The sequence below is a fragment of the Mustela erminea genome, chromosome 4 (genome assembly GCF_009829155.1).
Source record: "Mustela erminea isolate mMusErm1 chromosome 4, mMusErm1.Pri, whole genome shotgun sequence".
Classification (NCBI taxonomy): domain Eukaryota; kingdom Metazoa; phylum Chordata; class Mammalia; order Carnivora; family Mustelidae; genus Mustela; species Mustela erminea.
Window position 1 is genome coordinate 85,808,247 of NC_045617.1, and position 21,526 is coordinate 85,829,772.

Here is a 21,526-nt window from a genome sequence, read left to right on the forward strand (position 1 = left end):
TTTAATTTTTAATTCCACATCTTTTTTTCATAGCAGGTGAGAGATGATATCTTTTAATTCCACTCCCTTAATCACCTGCTGTCTCAGAGGATCTTCCTTGTGCCTTAAGATCAGCACTCACAGCCACATAGAGACAGTAGCAGAATCCAGATGTAAAGTATGAGGAGACGGAGAATTGAGGGCTGAACCTTCAGGAATCCTCCCATTTAGGCAGGGGAGGGAATCACAGGAGAAGTCAGAGTTCAAAGCCATTTGGCCAATGCAAAGATCAACCAGGCCAGTGTGTCTATTTTTTTTTTAAGATTTTATTTATTTATTTGAGAGACCGAGAGAGAGAGACAGAGGCAGAGACAGAGAGAGAGACAGAGAGCATGATGCGGGAAGGGTCAGAGGGAGAAGCAAGCTCTCTGCTGAGCAGGGAGCATGATGCAGGGCTTGATCCCAGGACCCTGAGATCATGACCTGAGCCAAAGGCAGGTGCTTAACTGACTGAGCCACACAGGTGCCCCTTGTATATCTATTTTAACTACTCAGCGAACACTGAACTAAAACAGTGGGCCCCACCAGGCATTCAGAATTCTAATTTTAAAAAAAGTGAATATACAGTCTTTTAAGTTGGTTTTGTATATTGAAATTGTAAATGAAGTATCTACCCTCTTCTTCCATTGTGCCACTATTAGAGGCAGAATACATGGATGGGCTCTGGGTTTGACTCCATACATAATTTCTGGCATTCTTATGCCTATTTTTTTAATCACTTGATGATCTCATGAGTGGTCCTGAAGAGATAAATGAATATTGCAAATTTGCAAAGTTACTTTGCTTTCCCTGTACAGTTGTAACTGTAAATGTAGCAGGTTTAGTCCGTGATTACTTCTGTGCTCTGTGTAGGAGCGAAGCTCTGAGGAGTGCCGCTCGATTCTCGTGTTGCGATCAGAGAGACTGTTGCTCCTCCAAGGCTTCCACAAAGTCATGAGCTCACCAAGTTTGGAAAATTAAATGTCCTTACTTTTATTTTCATAAAGCATCCTATATCGCCCTTAAAATTCTCAGGCACTTTGCAACAATTCTCTTGGTTTCCACCTGGGAAATAAGCACATCCTTTATCACGTTTCTATAGCAATGAACCCTTTATTTTTAGGTAACATCTCTGAACCATAAATATTTCCGCACACACTTGGAGGACAGCCTTTCCTTGGGCCGACCCCTTCTCATTGAGGACATTAGTGAAGAGCTGGATCCAGTCCTGGATAATGTATTAGAAAAGAATTTCATTAAATCAGGTACCACATTCAAGGTGAGCTTTGGGAAGGGGAAAAAAAAATAAAAAGAAGACGACGACGACAAGAAAAGAACAATGGTGACATCTACTTATCTTTTTGAGCATAGCAGCACAGGTTCCTTTGCTTCAGGTGGTAGTATTTGATACACTGGAAAAATTATTTCCAAACTCATATTTAGTATTTCTCTTATTTTTAAAATTATATATGAAAAATACAGGGGGAGAGCAATATTTTGGTAAGAGTAACCATTTAGCTGACACTAAATAACATATTAAGGAAAGACATTGGTCATAATAATATATTAGTATTACACACTATATGTGTATATATATTGGCAGCTCTGAGAAAATTGGATTTACAATTTATAATTTACAATTATAAGTCATATATTCATCTGTATAATAAAGCTTGCATTTTCTCACAGGGAGAAAATGCCATTTTAATAAAGTCTATGGACATTGATTTGTTCATTTCTTTCTGTATTAACTTTCAATCTAAACATAGACTTGGCTAGAAGCTGAGGAGTCACGTTTCCCATCATTGGTGAGAACATGAATGGTTCTCAGTAGAAGTGTTTCTTTCTTAATTGGCAGTGTTCTCCACCTTTAGGCTTCTTTGGTTTTGTTTCTCGACGAATGACAGCATTTCTGATGCAGATTTTTCACTTTGGACAATTTAATTTCACAAATATCACCGAATAAGTACAGAATGCAAATGTTATCATTAAACAAAGATTTATTTAGAAAACTTTTCTTCATAACGTGAGTCTTTAATGTGCTGTATTTAACATGCCAAAGGAGGGTGTAGGATTTTTATTCCTGAAGGTCTTTCAAAAGAAGAGATTCTTCTCTGTAGTGTGAAAGCATGGTGCTTGAGAGCATGGTAATGCCTTATAGATGTGGTTTCTAACCACATGTAGAACCAAGATTAATTAAAAATTTAAGTCCTCAAGAAATTAAAAATAGAACTTCCCTATGACCCTGCAATTGCACTCCTGGGTATTTACCCCAAAGATACAGATGTCGTGAAAAGAAGGGCCATCTGTACCCCAATGTTTATAGCAGCAATGGCCATGGTCGCCAAACTATGGTAAGAACCAAGATGCCCTTCAATGGACGAATGGATAAGGAAGATGTGGTCCATATACACTATGGAGTATTATGCCTCCATCAGAAAGGATGAATACCCAACTTTTGTAGCAACATGGATGGGACTGGAAGAGATTATGCTGAGTGAAATAAGTCAAGCAGAGAGAGTCAATTATCATATGGTTTCACTTATTTGTGGAGCATAACAAATATCATGGAGGACAAGGGGTGTTAGAGAGGAGAAGGGAATTGGGGGAAATTGGAAGGGGAGGTGAATCATGAGAGACTATGGACTCTGAAAAACAATCTGAGGGGTTTGAAGTAGCGGGGGTGTAGGAAGTTGGGGTAGCAGGTGGTGGGTATTATAGAGGGCACGGATTGCATGGAGCACTGGGTGTGGTGAAAAAATAATGAATACTGTTTTTCTGAAAATAAATAAATTAAAAAAAAAATTTAAGTCCTTTAGGGGCACCTGGGTGGCTTAGTGGGTTAAGCCTCTGCCTTCAGCTCAGGTCATGATCCCAGGGTCCTGGGATCATGCCCCACATCAGGCTCTCTGCTGGGCAGAGAGCCTCTGCCTGCCTCTCTGCCTACTTGTGATCTCTGTCTGTCAAATAAATAAATAAAATCTTTAAAAAAAAAATCTAAGTCCTTTGAAAATGATATAATTTCCACCTTAATTTCAGATAATAAAATCAGTTTTTTTAATATAGTATACTGCAAATTGTAGTGTTTAAGATAAATGTCATGTTTGTGGAAAAAAATGTTGGCATTTTTTTCTTTGAAAATTTCATTATTCCCTTCTGTTGTCAAATATGCTTTGGATACGATTGAAATGCAAAGAGAAATAACAAACACTTCTTCTAAACTCCACAAATTTCCTCAGTAGGAAACAATTTCCTCTAGTGGGAGAAAACAGTCAAATCTGAGATGTGTCTGAGTTTTCCTTTATTCTACATATGTTGGGGATAGATTTTTCATTTAATTTGTTTGTTCATTTAATTTGTTTGGTGTCACGGTTAGCAACGTCTCCTGGCAAGACCGCGAATCTGAATTATTTAAAATCAGTGATTAAAGTCTTATAACTTTTTCCTTTGCAATTCATTCAAGTTTCACAGCCCTGACCTCTGGTAAATTCTTTCCTAAGTTAACCCCAAATTCCTTGTCCTGTCGCTTAAGCTGTTTTTAATTTGGTATTTGAATTGATGTAGGTGAAAGTTGGTGATAAGGAATGTGATCTCATGGATACATTTAAACTGTATATTACCACGAAGCTACCCAACCCTGCCTTTACCCCTGAGATCAATGCTAAAACATCAGTTATTGATTTTACCGTCACCATGAAAGGACTTGAGAATCAGTTATTAAGGAGAGTGATTTTAACTGAGAAACAGGTAATAATTTCTCAAGGTAAACCAGTACTTCTAGTAAATCATAATAAATACTTAAAATGGGTTATGAAATTGTTAAGTATTTGGGAAGGGAAAAAAATGAAGCAAATTTTTATTTACCTTCGTAAGCATAAATATTAATTTAGCTGTCTCTTGTCAAGTCCTGTCAAGAAATCATGTAACTAACTTAGCTGTCCTCCAACCGCAAACATATATACATGTGTGTACACATACATATACACTTGCACACACACACCACTCACACTGTTCTTTCTACTTCTGTCTTTAATCCTTGGAGTATGTTGAGCTCTTATCTGTAGTCCTAGGGATAGATGCTCTTTGATATACCGAAAAATTCACTAAAATAATGATCCTGGAGAAAAAGAAATTACTCTGAATGAGTGTATTACCACTGGGGTAGTTTCAACTACTACATTCTAGTACTCTAGTGATACAGAAAGCCTAACTTGAATTTTAATCAAATAAAATTTACATTAAGACAGAGAAATTAAGTATGATTGAGGGTTCTCATAAAACAAAGAACAACTTAAAACAGGAAGATTTTAAGAGACTGATACAAGTTGAAACTAATTTTTGAGATAAATGTCAGAATACATTTAACATTATGCATAAAATATGCTTGCATAAAATGTAATTATGCTTATTTGCATATGGAAAACATATTTGCGTAAAATCTGAGAAAGATTATGTTTGCTTACCTAGAATTAATTTGAGTATTGAAGGTTCAAGGAAAGGGCAAGGTTAGCAATACTAAGACCAGAGAGGCTTCCCGTGGGAGGGTGAGGGAAAGATCAGTAGCAGAAGACTGGACAAGGAAACGAGAAAGACAAGAGATAGGAGTAGATGCCACCAACACGGGAAAGACATTGGAAGAGGGCAAGAGAAATGATCCTCACACCAGAGAAACAGACTCAGTAAAAGGCGAGGGGAAGCCCTACGGCGGGGCCGGCCCTTAAAGGGGACCATTCTGGGCAAAGCAGAACCAAGGGGACATAGTCCCAGCCTCCGCTCTCACTAGCTGTTTGACCTTCCCTTCTAACAAACAGCCGGGGGCTTCTACAGTCCAGTAAGGGAGCCATGCCCCTTCCACAGCCAGGCAGAGAGAGCCTGGGCCCTTTAGCTCATTGCTCATCACCTCTTAGGGCCACATGGTGACACCTGTTGAAAATCAGTCCTTCCTTGATGGTCTCACTCGTGCTGTGAGGATTCCTCATGGGTCCAGGTGCCACATACAGGCTGCCCGAACTTCCCTAACGCAGGCCACTCCACAGTCTAAGGCAGGCTACACCCCATGTCCCCCAAAAGCCCACACACTCTCTCCTAGGCCTCAGCTTCCTCTTCAAGGGATGCACTAAGGTGCTTATACCGTCCTTGCTGGGAAAAGCCAAAACACACACTCAATCTGTAGGAGGACATCCTGACCATGATGTTTAGCCTTCTTAACTATCCTGCTCTTACACCCTCATTTTACAGAAGAACAAACAGAAGTTAGAGAGAATAGGGTCTGAGCTTCTAAAAGCACACCGACTTTCCATCCTGTCAGGCCTTCTAGATCAACCTTTCAGATGATGCTGTAGAACCCATGAGTGCCTACTGTACCATGATGCTTGTTTTGCCAGATCACACTGAGAAGGAGGCTCATGGGATTTCATTTTGTCCAGATATTCCTATACTGCCACCCAGAGGTGACCATCCTAATGGAAACAGCTCATTAGGTACTCCCCCGCAAACGCAGCCATGACCTTCGTTGCCACCCCCATCAAACACGGCAAACCTTCTAGGACGCTGGCAATCATGCCACTGGTCTTGGAGTTGGAGAACAAGAGCATGATCCTGCTTTTGCTGGTAACTAGCCATGAGGACCCTGCTGGGATGGGATTTGGAGTTAATATATATTTTCTGGGTCCTCAGTTTCCCCAGAAGTAAAATAGAACTGTTGAACTCCATTCAGCACACTTCAATTTAACACATATTTCTCAGATTGAGTCCCTTTTTTGCAAAACCTCGAGGTAATGCTGTCAAGAATACAAAAGTGAATAGGACAAGTGTCTGCCCTCTAGATGCACAGAATCTCACTGGAGGGACACGATCGACACACAGACAATGATGCAAGATGTGCCAGGTGTAGAGGTGAACACCGTGCCATAGCTTCGGATCCACAAAGTGGTTTAAGGCTTTCAGAAAGTGGTAGAACTTCTGAAATGGTTGTTCAAGAAACTTTCTCAGATAAGTAGTTTAAAAACACCTCCTTCTAACATAATTCTAAATACAATGTGTGATTCTGTATAAGATCAGGAAAAAATGCTGTAAAAATGCTATTCAGACAACTTTAATTTACTCTGCATGTAGCAAGAGTATTATATCCATGTTAAATCTCCTGAATTTGAAAATTGGACTATACTAGTGCAAGAGAATGTCCTGGTTCTTAGGAGATTTGCTGAAGTTTTTAGGGGGGTAAAGGATCATGACCTCAGCAGATGGTTCACCAATAATAGAAGAACAACAATGATAATAAGTATTATATATATAAAGAGAGTGATAACACAAAATGGTATCTGGTGAATCTGGGCAAAACATTTATGAGAGTTAATTATATCCATCTTGCACCTTTTCTGAAAACTTAACATTTTTTCAAAATATGATTAAAGAAGACATTATTCTTGTAGGAAAAAATGTGCCTTCCAAACGTCCAGTTTAGCCCCTCTGGTGGAAGGAGCTGTAAAACAATGGAAAATGGATTTGTATTGGCAGCTGGCTCTGGTAGACCAGATACCTGGTGTCCCTACAGGTAGATCCCAGACCAAGAGCTGACACTGGGCTTGGCTGTCCTCATGGTGCTTTGATATTACATCTCTGCTTCTACTACTTCTGATGGCCAAAAAAGTTAGCATTTCACACAGAGGCCATGTGGGGCAGGGCCAAGAGAATGAGACACTCTAATTTAAATAAACTTAGAGCCAGGAAGAGAGCATGGAGGATAATCAGACAAAATTCCTTTAGCAGGGGAATCTTGTGCATGCCAGAGTAAGCAGTGTGGAAACCCAGTACCAGTGGGCATAATTTCTTAAAAAGCATCCAACCAAATTAAGGCCTTCCAGAGGCACTTTAGTTTAATCTTTTAAAAACTGGAAGCACCTGGGTGGCTCAGTCCATTGAGCATCTGCCTTCGGCTCAGGGCAGGATCCTAATCCAGCCCTGCATCAGGGCTCCCTGCTCAGCGGGGAGTCTGCTTCTCCGTCTCCCTTGGCCTGCTGTTCCCTCTGCTTGTGCGCTCGCGCTCTCTCTCTCTCTCTCTCAAATAAATAAATAAAATCTTTAAAAGAAATAAACTTTTTAAAAACTGTTAAGAAGCACTAAGTAAATTGGATTTGCCATAGTGACTGGTGATTACAATTTGGCTATTATTTCTTGTTTGTTTGTTTGTTTTTAAAGAGAGAGCACAAGATGGGGGAGATGTAGGCAGAGCAGGGAGCCTGTTGCAGGACTTGATCCTAAGACCCCGGGAACATAACCTGAGCCGAAGGCAGATGCTTAACGACTGAGACACCAGGTGCCCCTGTTTCTTTCTTTTTTAAAATCTGGCTTTGGAAAAAAAAAAAAAAAAAGGATTTTCTTTATTTATTTGAGAGAGAGAGAGTGAACAGGGGGAGGGAGAGGGAGAAGCAGACTCCCCCAAGCTGAAGGCAGACACTTAACCGACTGAGCCATCTGGGCACCTCCGTTTTTTGTTTCTTAACAGGAATTAGAGTCTGAGAGGGTTAAACTTTTGGAGGATGTGACCTTCAACAGGCGGAAGATGAAGGAACTTGAAGACAACCTTCTCTACAAGTTAAGCGCCACAAAAGGTACTGTGTTATTAACAAGTAAACTGAATGATGGCCCCAAGTAAGGAGTTTCTTGGGCCTTGTTTTCAGCATCTCAGGATTATAGGTGTTAGGAAACTGTTGAGTTATTAATGCAAACACAAGCGAGGCACTTTCCCTCTAGACATTTAAAGAGGGACCGCAGAGAATGTGATTTTTGAATTAGCAAACAGAGTCTGAGCATTTGAGAAGAACGGAGTTTTCTAGATGTATTTGCTCTCTCCTGAGAAAAATAAGGGCTCCCAATAGAGCTAGGTGACTGGTAATAGGCTAATTTGCTTGCCCAAAGGAAACTAATGTGCCTCATCTATTGTTTTTTTTTTTTAAGATCAACTCTTGCATTTGGTGCTGAAATGCAATTACCACAATGGGTGATTATGTGTGTAATCTGTATCAGCCTTTCTTGAGCACCAAAGGCCCAAGCTCACTCCCCACTGACCTTGACCTCCTGCTTAGAAGTCAGGGGTGGATTCTCCTTCGGGCAGTCAGATCATCATGCCACACCCTGATCTGGGGATGGAGACTCTCTAAATAAATAAAAAACATCCTATCCAATGACACTAACATCAGCAAACACTGTATTGTTCTGCAGTAGGCAAATTCCCAGTAGCCTAAATCCTACCACTTATTACAGCTCAGAATGAGTACTTCCCAATAGCACTTTATGCCTTGGATAAACAAAAACCTTAACCTCCCAGAAGTACAAGGTAGATGATTCTCATGCCATGCTCCCGCACTGCTTGATGGAGACCTCAGGGAAGAGTCCTTTTCATCTGCCTTGATCACACTGCTTATGTTGATGAAGTTGTCTGCGCTCTGGTCCAGTGACTTCTCCCAGCCATTTGGATACCCTTGGGCATCCTGCTATTAGCAGAGATGGCTGAGAGGTGAATTTCAATTTACAGTAGTAAACCACGGGGTGGAGGTGGTGGGTGGAGGTGGCCAGATTTTGTCTTCAGACCTTTGGAGACCAGTCATGTGGGCTGCCTTGGGAATCCCCTTTTGCAGATTTACAGGAAGCATCTGGGATAACTTGTCCGCAAGGGTGTTTGGAAGGATCCAGGCATCAGATGACAGTTGGGCGAGAAGCCTCTCAGCGTGTTAATATACGCCCTTCTATCTGGAGGGGCATTGAAGAAATTGACGTGAAAATGAACAGGTCGATTTTAGAAGTGCTGCCTCTTGCTTTGCGGGCTTCCCCTTCTTGTGCTCTAGGGTTTTCCTGTTTGGCTTTTAGGTTCCTTGGTAGACGACGAATCTCTCATTGGTGTTCTTCGAACCACCAAGCTCACAGCAGCCGAAGTAAGTGAAAAGCTGCACGTGGCTGCAGAGACGGAGATCAAAATAAACACGGCTCAGGAGGAGTTCCGACCTGCTGCCACCCGCGGAAGCATCCTCTACTTTCTCATCACAGAGATGAGCATGGTCAACATCATGTACCAGACCTCGCTGGCCCAGTTCTTGAAGTTATTTGACCAGTCCATGGCCAGGTAGGGAGGCCCTCCCTGGCCCCGTGGGGAGCCATTTAAAATTTGTGTTTGTTTTCCTACTGTCTTAGTGATGGCTGTTGACATCCTTAATTTTTAAAATGTATTGCAGATCTGAGAAGTCTCCACTGCCTCAAAAGAGAATTACAAATATTATTGAGTATCTGACATATGAAGTTTTTATATACTCTGTCCGAGGCCTGTACGAAAACCACAAATTCCTCTTTGTACTCCTCATGACCTTGAAGATTGATCTTCAGAGAGGAACAGTGAAGCACAGGGAGTTTCAGGCTCTCATTAAAGGTGAAGGGCTTAGAATATGAATGTGGTATGCAAAGGAGGTTGCTTCTGATATGCTCTTTGACGTGCTGGGGACCTGTTTTTATGATACAGTGGGGAAATCATGTTCCCATGAAAGGGAAATTCTTTGTACCTCATTTTCCTTTTCTGATTCCCATTCGTTTTGCTCTGGTAACTCAAGATGATTTATTTCAGGTCTGTGTTCACTCCGTGAGGTTTTTTTTTTTTTTTTTTTTTTTTTTTTTTTTTTTTAGTTATATCATTACCTGAAGTTTGATCATTGTTGCCTGGGATTAGGAAACCTGAAGGCAAAAGGGAAGAAAAGTGAGGCTAGTAAGGAGGTTCCTATCACAAAAGAACAATTCCTTGAGCAAGGGCTTATCACAACTTTTAAGACTGCAAAAGGCACACGTGTATTTTGTACTGGAAGTTAGTCCTATTCAACGCTCATCTCCCATGTTAAAAGTATTATCAAGAATATCAAAGAGTGGTATTTTCATTCAATTTGGTTAAGCAAATATTTATTGAGCATATACTCTGCACCCAGCATAGTAATGTTGGGATAGAAGGGTAAACCAGACATTGCTTTCAAAGAAAACAGTATTATTATGGAGATAGAGATAATTAAAAAAAAATTATTGCAAAACAAGACAGAATACTCTCACTGTTAGAAGAGAGCTAAAAACAAAGTCTTAATGTCTAAAAGGAAGGAGAGACTTGTGTTTGGTGAGGCCAGTAGGAGCTCTTTGGAAAATACACTGTTGTGGGGTAAGCCATGAATTTTTCAGATGATTCTATCCATGGGAAAACTGTTTAATGTTTTAAATATCTCTTACACTTTTTGCTCTTTGTGTAAAGCTTAATAAATCATTTTCCAGCTGTCCCTCTCCCTGCAAGGAGTTAAAGTGGCCTTTAAAAAGGACTCTGAAGGCTGAGTAGAAGTGAATGTGATTTGGGGACCTAATTTCAGTCAGAATAGACCAGATTTTGTGGCCATACAAACAATCCCAGACTTTCAGTGGCTTGACATGATAAGGGTATTTTCTCATTTATTCTCTCTCCAACATGCCTGTCGTGGTCACCCAGGAATTTCTTCTATAATTACTACAGCAGAGGAATGGGATAAGACAAATCATGGGCCAGCTTTTAAAAGTTATCCCACAAGTGACATTTGTCACTTAAATGCTCATCTTACATTAGGCAAAGCAAGACACACAGTGATCACTAACTTCAGAGAGGGCAGGGACCTGCACTTCTCCCATGTGCCTGGATGAAGGGAAACTTGAATGTCCTTGAACAGCTCTGGTGACTAAACACACCTGTTGAATTTGAGATCTCCAGCAGACAGAAAGGGTAGGCCAGACGATTCAGAAGTCAGACAGCTACAAAGCTAGGGCCATAGAAATAACCACCTAGCCATGGGAATGAAAGAGATTATGTAGGAAGAAAATGTAGAGTATTTCTAAATTCAGAGGACAAGGGCATAGGACACGATACACAATACACTTTTCTCCATAACATCTCATTTATAATAAACAGGGAGTAAACTATGGGTTACTACTCTATCTTCTTTCTCTACTTCAGTGAATTTCTTCCTCAGCTTCAGGTTAGAGGACTGTTGTAGAAACTTTGCAAATAATTTTGCCGAATGGCTAAAATGTCTTGACTTTTTTCTGTCTTGTAGTTCAAAGGAAACTGGAGCATGTCATGCAGTTCATAGTTTTTCTCAGGTCTAACGCACCTGGAGAGGATGAGGTCTTAAAGTGTAGCGTAAGGCAGCGTGGTGCAGTGAGGTGTGGGCTGGACTAAGAAGCGGGATACGAGCTGGGCTCTGCTGCTGACCAGCTGTGTGAGCTCAGAGACCATCACCTCTCCTTACAGGTACAAGGGGTTGTGGGGCCAAAGGGGACGTGCTAAGTACCATCTGAGAGAGGCGGGCAAGCTGTGCAGAGCGTCCAGATGTACAGGTCTCTGGCCTCTGTGACATTTAAATAAAATGAGTCTAAATTTACCAAACCTAGAAAACTCCTTTGACTATCTAGGCAGAAGCAGGAGCAAAATGAGCCTCAGGTGTAGGAAGGCCTTTAAGCATGGCATACTAATGGGATGGGAGGTATACTTTGGGTCTTTCCTGATCTGTGAGCTGGCCTTGCTTCCTGAATCCCATGTGGCAACATGGCCACTGGGAAGGAGATAGACAAGCTTTAGAAAGAAGAGGCAACCTGGCACTCTGGGCCACAGTGGAAAGGACAAGAGATTCAGAGGTAGACGGAGGTCAGGTGCAAAGATCCTTGTTTCTTCCCAGTCTCCTGAGGCAGAACCTCATGTGGGTACAGAAAGGTGCTCGAGAAACATCCAGACAGGAGATGCCCCTTCATTCTGCTCAGCGCCAAATCCCACATGGTGGCTGTAGGGCAGACTTGGTGGAGGGGAGCGGCTCAAGGGCTAAGCCTGACTTATGTTAGGCAAGTAGGAGTGTGTATGTGGACATGTTGCAAGGGCTGGTGTGCAGCAGAGGCCTGGGCTCAAGCCAAGAGGCTGCAGGCCCCGGGGAACTTAAGTCTTGGACACAAAGGACCGGTCTGTGGACAGCAGCCCAACACCCCTGTAGGTCAGACAGGATTTGTCACAGCACGGAGGACGCAGCCCAGGGATCCCAGCCCATGGCAGAGACTGGAGGGCAGCTTTCGGGTCTGAGGCATCCTCCCCATCACAACGCAATCCCAATCCACCTGCCTCTCCCCTCGCCCACCCAGCCAAACCAGAGCCCTGCCTGAGGGGGCTGGATGCTTGGAGAGACAGGTTGTAAGTCAGAAGAGACTGAGAAACTCAGGGAGGAGGGAATTTGTGAGGAGGATGGGAGTGGTCACAGAAAAAGTAAAAAGCCTGCGCATCTGGGTCATGGTAAAGGTACATCTGGGACCCCAAATTCATAAAGCTGGAGCGTCATGGAGACTCGGATTGCACAGGGCCAGGAGAGACGGTGAGAAGAGCCTGGATTTAATTTCATTGGCAATAGAAGCCATCGAATGTTTTATGAGCAGGGAAGTAACCCGAACAGAGCAGTGCTTTGAAAAAGATTAATTTGGGATTGTATGACAGGTTGTCAACCGAAGTACAACCAACTCAGCAGTGAAAAAGGGTTTTGTTTTGTTTTGAAAAACAAAAACCAAAACAAAATTGGTTTGTTGTACAGTTTGTCCTAGTTTTGAAGTGGTTTACATTTTAACCAAATTATTTTTACAAAAATGATAGATGATTTTGTTTTCAGTGTTTTTTACAAAGTTAACAAATATAACCCTTAGATCCTCGACATTTTTTCTATCATTTTTAACTCAGGACTTAAGAGGGAAAGAAGACAGACTTATTTATCATAGCAGAAATATTTGATCTCCTAGGAATGACTATCCCTTTATGTCAATTCCTACTTGTTTTTCTGCAGTATGTGGAAGGTGCCTTTGACTTTCTTCTTCAACTGAGAATGTCAGGACACTTTGAAAAATGAAATAGATACCACGGATAGCCCTGTGTTATAGAGTAATTGATATAACTATTTTCCCTGCCTAGTTATTTTAGAAAGACACCATCTTTCTTTTGTTATAAACCATGGACCCAACCTGAGTGGGGTGGGGAGGGGGGAGGTCTGCACTTGCCTTCCAGATTGGATTGGACCTAAGGCTTCCAAAATAGAGAATTCATGTTGAAATGACAGCTAATGATTACATAACTCTTATTATGGGCCAAGACTGTTCTGAGGTTTTTACATACATGAATTTATTGAATTTTCACAGAAACTGATCTGGCAGAGTCCGTTATTATACCCATTTGACAGAAGAGGAAACTCAGAGAAATTGCGTTCTTTGCCTGTGCTTCGGCAGCTAGCATGGTTGAGCCGGAATATTTTGGGGAGTACAGTGGGATGTGATTTTTCTGGGTTCATGGGTGTCCACCAGGATGTTTCAAAACACTTGTGGCTTAAATGTTTTCTCCTGATGTTTTTGAGGCTTACGGTCACATGAAAACATTTCCTTTGGGGAAAAAAAAAGAAGAAGAAAATGCATTTGTCTTTACGTTAGAGAACCAGAGTCCCTTGAGTCTATCCATGATGCTCTCCAGCCATGGCTTCTCCAGTAAACTCGGTTCTGGCAGATATGCTTCGAGAGGATGGATTTCTCTTCCCCCAAGTAGCAGGGAGTGGGGTGTCAAGAGGAAGGTTTGCCTGCTCTAAAGGTGTTATGGCACTAGGAGTTGCTGCCCCAGAGGTAGTGTGAGGGGATTTATAAGAAAAGATCACTTCAGCTCATTTACCCTCTCAAGAAGGTGCTGGAGAGAGAGCGGCCACTGACGGACGTCCCCTCCATCCCCTCTTTTGCCCAAGGGTCAATATGTGAAGTGGTGGCATTAGATGGTTCTTCAGTAGGACTAAAGGATTTAGGATCACTGTTTTGCACACATCCAAATTAAAACACAACTGATAAAACATTACTGAAGATAATGCAATAGAGGGGTTTTGAAGCTGGAATTATGTGTCTTGGTGGAAGATTGTCCCATTGGGAATGCTCATTTGATTTGGGATTTGCTTCAAAATGTGATCCAATGCTGTAATTCACGATCTCCTCTAGACTCCGTGAGAGCAGAAGCCTTGTGTGGTTTTCTCTGCTTTATCCCCAGTGCCTGGGATATGCTGGTGCAGAGAGGGTGCTCAATAAATATTTCTTGAATAAGTAAGTGAACAAATTATCTGAACATGAGTTACTTCCTTAAGAACCCACAGAAGTATCATATCCCTCCCACCGTCCATCTATCCATCTTTCTGACTTAAAAAAATATATATTAAGTATCAAATTTTTGAAAGAGTGAGAGCTAAGAAGTGACCTTAAAAATCACACATGAAAAGATCAGGCTATTCACTGATATCAAAATTGTAAATTTCATGAAATTGGCTATTTAAAAAATAAAAACAGTAAAAATGCAAACAACTGCAACCACCTGAGAAAAATGGCATAAATCAGAAAATAAAACCCTGAGACTTGAAGGAAATGGGCCTAGAAAATATAGCCACATTTTTTTCGTGATTATTTCCCCATTTTCTCTGTAATATGGTTACCTTTCTTCTGTTGGAAAATAAATGTCTAAAAACGAAGCCCAAGCTGACCTGATTCCTGCCAATGCCTTTCCCCAGGGGGAGCAGCTCTGGATCTGAAAGCCTGCCCTCCCAAGCCTTTTCGCTGGATCCTGGATATGACCTGGCTGAATCTTGTGGAGCTGAGTAAGCTTCCACAGTTTGCAGAAATTATGAACCAGGTAACAGAGGGCTGGGAGAAATAAGTACAGATCTGTAAACCAAACATACCTGGGGCCATTTTAATTGGGGGCTCCTGGCCACAATTCCTTCACCCAAAAGGCTCAAAGGAAGCATGTAGCTTTAAGGCACTAAGTTCTCTGTGGGCAATTTTGGATGAAGAGTATCAGAAGGAGCCTTGTCGTAGGGGCAGGTGACTGCCTTTTCCTCTTGTGTGATGGGTGAGGGTCATTTATAAGCCTGCTTGCCTCAAACTGTCAGAATTAGAACCAGTGGGTGGACCTTTTTATTGTAGACTATTTCATTAGAGACCATGTTTTTACATTTTTCCTGCTGCTTCTGATCAACTAAATTGTGCGGATTTGAATTTGAGGCAAATTAAGAGATTGGGGTCCTTTCAAAAAAAATTACCAGTTTCCTGGTGAAGATATAAAAGGGTGAAGGATAACAGTGAAACAGGTCCTGATTCACCTGTTGCTTTTCTTATTTGAAAATGTAAATGTGGGGCGCCTGGGTGGCTCAGTGGGTTAAGTTGCTCCCTTCGGCTCAGGTCATGATCTCAGGGTCCTGGGATCGAGTCCCACATCGGGCTCTCTGCTCAGCAGGGAGCCTGCTTCCCTCTCTCTCTCTCTCTCTGCCTGCCTCTCTGCCTACTTGTGATTTCTCTCTGTCAAATAAATAAATAAAATCTTTAAAAAAAAAAAAAGAAAATGTAAATGTGGTGTTGGGGCTTAGTTGATTCAGTCCTCACTGGGAAACAATTGTACAACTCAGCATAAAGATGATTTTTATCTTTGAGGGTTGTTGGTGATAGCCGCCTGTCACTGAGGCAGGCCTGTGGTTTCCCAGCGTCGGCTGCCGAAAATCAGCTTTTTGGGGGTTACTGGTGATGGACAACTGGGGCGATGGGTTGACCACAAGTTGACAGACACCTCACGCTGTCATCACAGCATGATTCCCTCCCATCCACACACACCTGCCTACCCCCTGCCCAGTATACAGTAGGTGTGTCCATTCAGTGGCATTTCTGAAACATTATGGAGATTCTTTACCTATTCAGCCGTGGCTGGGTCAGAGTCCCTGGCTTCCATCCGTGGTGGATGGGAAGCTTTGTTCTGTATGAGTCCTCCAAGCCCAAACAAATACTTTGGGACGAAATAAGTTGGTCTGGGTCTGGCAGGAGACTGGTAAGGGAGACCTTGGAGCACCACTGGGGTTGGGGGGGGGGGGGAATCACTTAACATTTGCGCTCTCTGCTGATGGGTTGTATTGATCCAGGGCTAGACATTATCGTTTGCTTCTGTTAATTAGAATTTAATTACCTGCTGTGTAGAATCTGGTACCTGCTACTCTTAACAATACGATAAGTACTTTGCAATAACTATAACCATGCTAGGGTGAAGTATTATTGACCCCACTTTATAGAAGAGAAAACGAAGATTCAAACAGGTTAAGTACTTGCCCAAGTCTGCGTAGCCACTAAATGGTGAAGCTGTAATCTGACCTTATGTTCTTTCCCTGCCATCAGGGTTATTTCTCTCCAACTCAACATGGGGTGGGCTAGAAGTAAGGGGAATGGTCATTCTCAGGAAAGTTGCAGAAGTTCATGGGACCGGCGATCAGGAGGCCATCGGTTTGGTGTCTCCTTGCGGGGGGAAAGGGCAGAAGGAGAAGGGGATCCGTCTCGGCTGATGGGTGTCAGGACCTGAAACAAAAGTAGCCTCCAACAGCACCTAGCCCGCTTGGGCATCTCAGAGAGAACTGTTTAGGCCCTGGAAGTGGTGTTGCTAACAGGGCCAGGAAAAGCAGTAGGAAGTGGAGGTGAGCGGCGAGGGGCTGGAGGAGATCCCATTGCCCCTTGCAGAGGCGACTGGCCCTGGAGGCTGTATTGAGTAAGTAGAGTCAGAATGAGCAGATACAGGGCCAGGAAGCTGGGAACGAACACCCTCTTTCTTCTTGTGCATCCTCTCTCAAGCGGCGAGGCTGGAGGAGACCAGCAGGGGGCGGGGTGGGTCGTGCGCAGGTACCCATGCAGTGGGGTTGGGCGGTGTGTGCTCCAAGGGCGGAGGCCAGATTCTTTGGGAGCGGTCAATGTGGGGGAGCCACTGCAGTCTTCAGGAGAGAGAAGACATTTCAGAATTCCTCCTCTTAGTGTCCCAAGGCGACAAAACTGTAACTGAGTTCCCGAGCATCGGTTAACCTCCTTGGGTCTGCGTAAAGAACGAGGATAATGCAGCTAAAAGCACAATCCTTGGTCTTCTTCATAGGACCTGCTCCGTTCGCATTTGCCACTGGCTTTTAATGCTGACCGTGGCTTTGAAACTTGGTTACAAACCCAGTCTCAGTAATCCAGACTGCTTATTGCTGAGGGCAGAGTGGGACTCACCAATCGGCTGTTTTTGTAATTGGTTTTGTCAGGACTGGGGCTTCCGGGAGTGCCTTTTAATGACTGAAAACTGGCGTCTTTTCCCATGCTTCTGAAAGAACAGGTATCAGACACCAGCTCTTGGAGAGACGTGTGTGTGTGTGTGTGTGTGTGTGTGTGTGTGTTGCCTTAGCTACCATACAGTACATCATTAGTTTTTGATGTCGTGTTCCATGATTCATTGTTTGCATATAACTCCCAGTGCTTATCACAACACGTGCCCTCCTTAATACCCATCACGGGGCTGCCCCATCCCACCACCCCCCTCCCCTCTGAAACCTTCAGATTGTTTCCCAGAGTCCATAGACTCTAATGGTTCTTCTGTCCCTCTGATTCTCCCCCCTTCAGATTTCCCTCCCTTCCCCTAATATCCTCGATGTTAGTCCTTATGTTCCACATCTGAGGGAAACCATATGACAATTGTCTTTCTCTGCTTGACTTATTTCACTCAGCATAATCCCCTCCAGTTCCATCCATGTCGATGCAAATGGTGGGTATTCATCCTTTCTGATGCGTAATATTCCATTGCACTATTGGTTATTTACCCCAAAGATATGATGTAGTGAAAAGAAGGGACACATGCACCCCAATGTTCATAGCAGCAAAATCTATGATAGCCAAACTGTGGAAGGAACTGAGACACCCTTCAACAGATGAATGGACGAAGAAGGTGTGGGTCATATATCTAATGGAAACTTCTTCTTTTTTTTTTTTTATTTGACAGAGAGAGATCACAAGTAGGCAGAGAGGCAGGCAGAGAGAGAGAGAGAGAGGGAAGCAGGCTCCCTGCTGAGCAGAGAGCCCGATGCGGGACTTGATCCCAGGACCCTGAGATCGTGACCAGAGCCAAAGGCAGCGGCTTAACCCACTGAGCCACCCAGGTGCCCCGGAAACTTCTTTTATTCTTAGGTTTAAGGTCTCAAGGCAGGGAATCATTAAGAAAATAAAAATTTCTCTTTTCTTATCTATTGCTATTTTAAGTAAAGGTCAACATTTAGAGGTTTGGCTATCAGAATGGTCTGTATCTTCTTAACCAAGAGAGCATTTGACAATATCGGGAGACATTTTCATTATCATGAATTGGTGACAAGGGCACTATTGGCATCTAGTCGGTAGAGGCAAGAGATGCTGCTAACAGTCCTACAGTGTGCCGGACTGCTCCCCCAAAGTCATCTGGTGCCAAATGCCAATCGTATTGGCAGATTGTAAACCCCTGGTCTGTGTTTGTTCCTGCCTGATCATTTGGTGTAATTGACCCACAGTCTTAATTTCAGTGAGTAATATAGAAAAGCAATGGAAAACCTGAGAGGGATTAGTAATAGCCATGTTCTTTGAGTCATTGATTCTGAAAAATAAATAAATAAACAAATAAACTGTGTGGCTATGTTTGAAAAACTGTCTGCCTATGATGAATGACCCCCTAAGTTTACTCAGAATTCTCTCCAGTATATCCCAATTGCATGTGGTCCTATGGCTTGCTAATTGGCTTATTTATTTTAGATATCTCGTAATGAGAAGGGTTGGAAAAGCTGGTTTGATAAAGATGCTCCAGAGGAAGAAATTATCCCTGACGGGTATAATGATTCACTGGATACCTGCCGCAAACTTTTACTTATCAGGTAAGAATAGGTATTATCAGACCTAGAAACATCACTCATCATATTGTCAAATTACAGATCTTACCTCTGTGAGTTTACTTCACTGTGACCCAGTGGTTATTGTAAATGTGTGTGCTTCCAGATTGCCATTTGGGATGGCAATCCCTTGTGTTCTTTGACAAGCAAATACAATGGTGATGGTGGCGGGGAATGTATTAGTGATAGTGCTTTGAGCAAAAAACATGAACAATATGCCTTTGTTATGTCCTCTGTTCATCATTTACCATTGAGTGAATTATTTATTGTTCAATTCACTTCTTAAAAAAAATACATGAGAGTTGCCAGGCAATTAGTCGATAAGCTGAAATTCAATTTTACCTGACAAAAAAGCCAAGAACTGCCTATTGAAAAATATAAATGCTGTCTTGGCTATTAAAAGTGGAAACAAATTCTGAAATTGATGTTAAGGAAGAAAATTCTTCTGTTTCTTTTCTTTTCCTTCTCATTTTTCATATTTTTTTTATATATAGGAGCTCAAAGAAGGCTTCTATACTGGAATGTAGGGGTGTAGGGGTGTGTGTGTGTGTGTGTGTGTGTGTGTGTGTGTGAGATTGAAGGGTGAGACAGGAGGGTCGAATGGGAGATATATGGGACCACCAAAAGAACAACAAAAAGATGTAGGATTATGTTGGAGTAGTTTTTGTATTCCTAATATTATGCACCTGAGCTTGCTTTTCTTAGAACAAGCTGTCCTGGATGTTGTCTACTCTTTGAGGGTCATCAGAGTGGTCAGCCGTGATGACCTCATGATGTACAAAATATGAAAGGGTTACTTTTTTTTAAAGATTTATTTATTTATGCACTCTCAGAGAGCGAGTGCATGAGCAGGAGGGGCAGAGGGAGAGAGAGAATCTCAAGCAGATACCATGCCAAGCGTGGAGTCTGATGTGGGACTTGACCTCACAACCCTAAGATCATGGCCTGAGCCGAAACCAACAGTCAGATGCTTAACTGACTGAGCCACCCAGGTGCCCCAGGGCTACTTGTTTTTATTGGAATAGATGTATCTATCTTTTAACCATCATTTAAAAATTAAAACTGTGTCAAATGAATAGCATGATCTACGAACAAATAAGCATCCATAGAGCTTGTCTGTTATCTAAAATACCAAATATCAAATGATATTTATTTGAACTGTTGCTGTGTATAGAACCTACTACAGTGTGAGCTATACAGATGGTATTGAATACATGTTTGCTGGTCAACCTCCTTCTGAGAACTTTGACACTTTAATTCTCTCCCTGAATGCTGCAGAGCTCTCAAGTGGGGAGCAGGTTGGCCCTCAGAGCTGGCATAGGGCACCTCTCCTTGTGTCCCTGTTGAGTCCCCACACCTGATGTGGGTCTGATGTATAGTAGGCGCATGGTAAATATTTATCAAAGAGTGAGTGTGCTCCTGTGGATTAGTCTGAATGAGGAATTGCTTACCTTAATTTGATAGCTTCAGTGACTACAGATAATCAGTGATGTGATTTTTAAAAAATATTTATTTACATTTAGAGAGAGAGCATGTGCATGGGAGCAAGGTTGGGGGGTGCAGAGAGAGAGAGAGCCTCAATGCAGGGCTTGCCCTCACAACCCTGAGATCATGACTTGAGCTGACATCAAGAGTCAGATGCTTAACCAACTGAGTCACTCAGGCACACCATCACTGATGTGATTTAAAAAAAATAACTGAAAGTAATTCAGATTAAGTAAAAAAAAAACAAAAACAAAAACAACAGCAACAAAAAAAAACCCACACTAAGAGCTTCCAAGTAATTGATGCTTCTGAAAATGAGACAATTGGATCAGCTAACTTCTAAGTTTCCTTCCCTATTGGCAACAGACCCTGTTGTTACCAGCTCTGCCCTATTTTTTGCCAGTGCCTCATACCAAAACCAAATGACTAAATTTGTATCCATCCAGGGATGGAAAACCTTCCGATCCTTCTTTCACAGACCTGTGAAAGGGAGGATTACCTTTTTGTTCTTTGCTAATTAAATATGTTCTTTACATGCTTGGAATTAAATAGAACAAAAAATGAACACACTGAATTTTTTCCTCTAACTTGTATTCATTTCTAGGTCCTGGTGCCCAGATCGTACTGTTTTTCAAGCAAGAAAGTATATTGCAGATTCTTTGGAGGAGAAGTACACAGAACCAGTTATCTTGAACCTGGAGAAAACTTGGGAAGAAAGTGACACACGGACACCTTTGATATGCTTCCTGTCCATGGGATCTGATCCCACAATTCAAATTGATGCGTTGGCCAAGAAACTGAAGCTGGGTATGATCAGAAATCTATGCAATTCAGCAAAACTTCCATATCTTAGTCTCAAACCTTACCTTTCATAATTTTATAACTGATTCTTAGAAGTATATCTAAGTTAGATATAGTATATCTGTATATATAGTTAGAAAAAAATATTAAATTCTTTCCTCCCTTTTTAGATTTCCTAGAGCGTGGGTATGATACAGATATCTTTGTGCAGAGAGGAACATACTTACGTTATTATTTTTTTTTTAAGTTTGAGCAGAGGAACATACCACATAGATAGTAGGCTAGCAAGAATGAACATACAGGGGTATTGCCATGTCTATATAAAATTATAGGAAAAAGTCTATTAGGTCACAAATTAAAAAATTTTAACATTGTTATGACACACAGTAATTAGGGATTTATTTATTCTTTTTTTCATGCAACTTTCTTTTCTAATTTAAATTCAA

At 42.0% G+C, this 21,526-nt stretch overlaps 1 protein-coding gene across 6 annotated transcripts in view; it reads left to right on the plus strand.

The window, feature by feature from the left end:
* The window catches only part of DNAH8 (dynein axonemal heavy chain 8), a 342,799-nt gene that overhangs the window by 242,288 nt on the left and 78,985 nt on the right, over positions 1-21,526 (plus strand). For 5 of the 6 annotated variants that reach the window (XM_032339820.1, XM_032339819.1, XM_032339822.1 and 2 more), the window contains 8 exons: positions 1,142-1,297; positions 3,583-3,765; positions 7,523-7,628; positions 8,884-9,136; positions 9,246-9,436; positions 14,616-14,737; positions 18,661-18,779; positions 20,884-21,086. In XM_032339820.1, coding sequence (XP_032195711.1) covers positions 1,142-1,297; positions 3,583-3,765; positions 7,523-7,628; positions 8,884-9,136; positions 9,246-9,436; positions 14,616-14,737; positions 18,661-18,779; positions 20,884-21,086 — 1,333 coding nt within the window. The remainder of the gene's footprint in view (positions 1-1,141; positions 1,298-3,582; positions 3,766-7,522; positions 7,629-8,883; positions 9,137-9,245; positions 9,437-14,615; positions 14,738-18,660; positions 18,780-20,883; positions 21,087-21,526) is intronic. The other variant, XM_032339821.1, reaches the window with a different exon arrangement.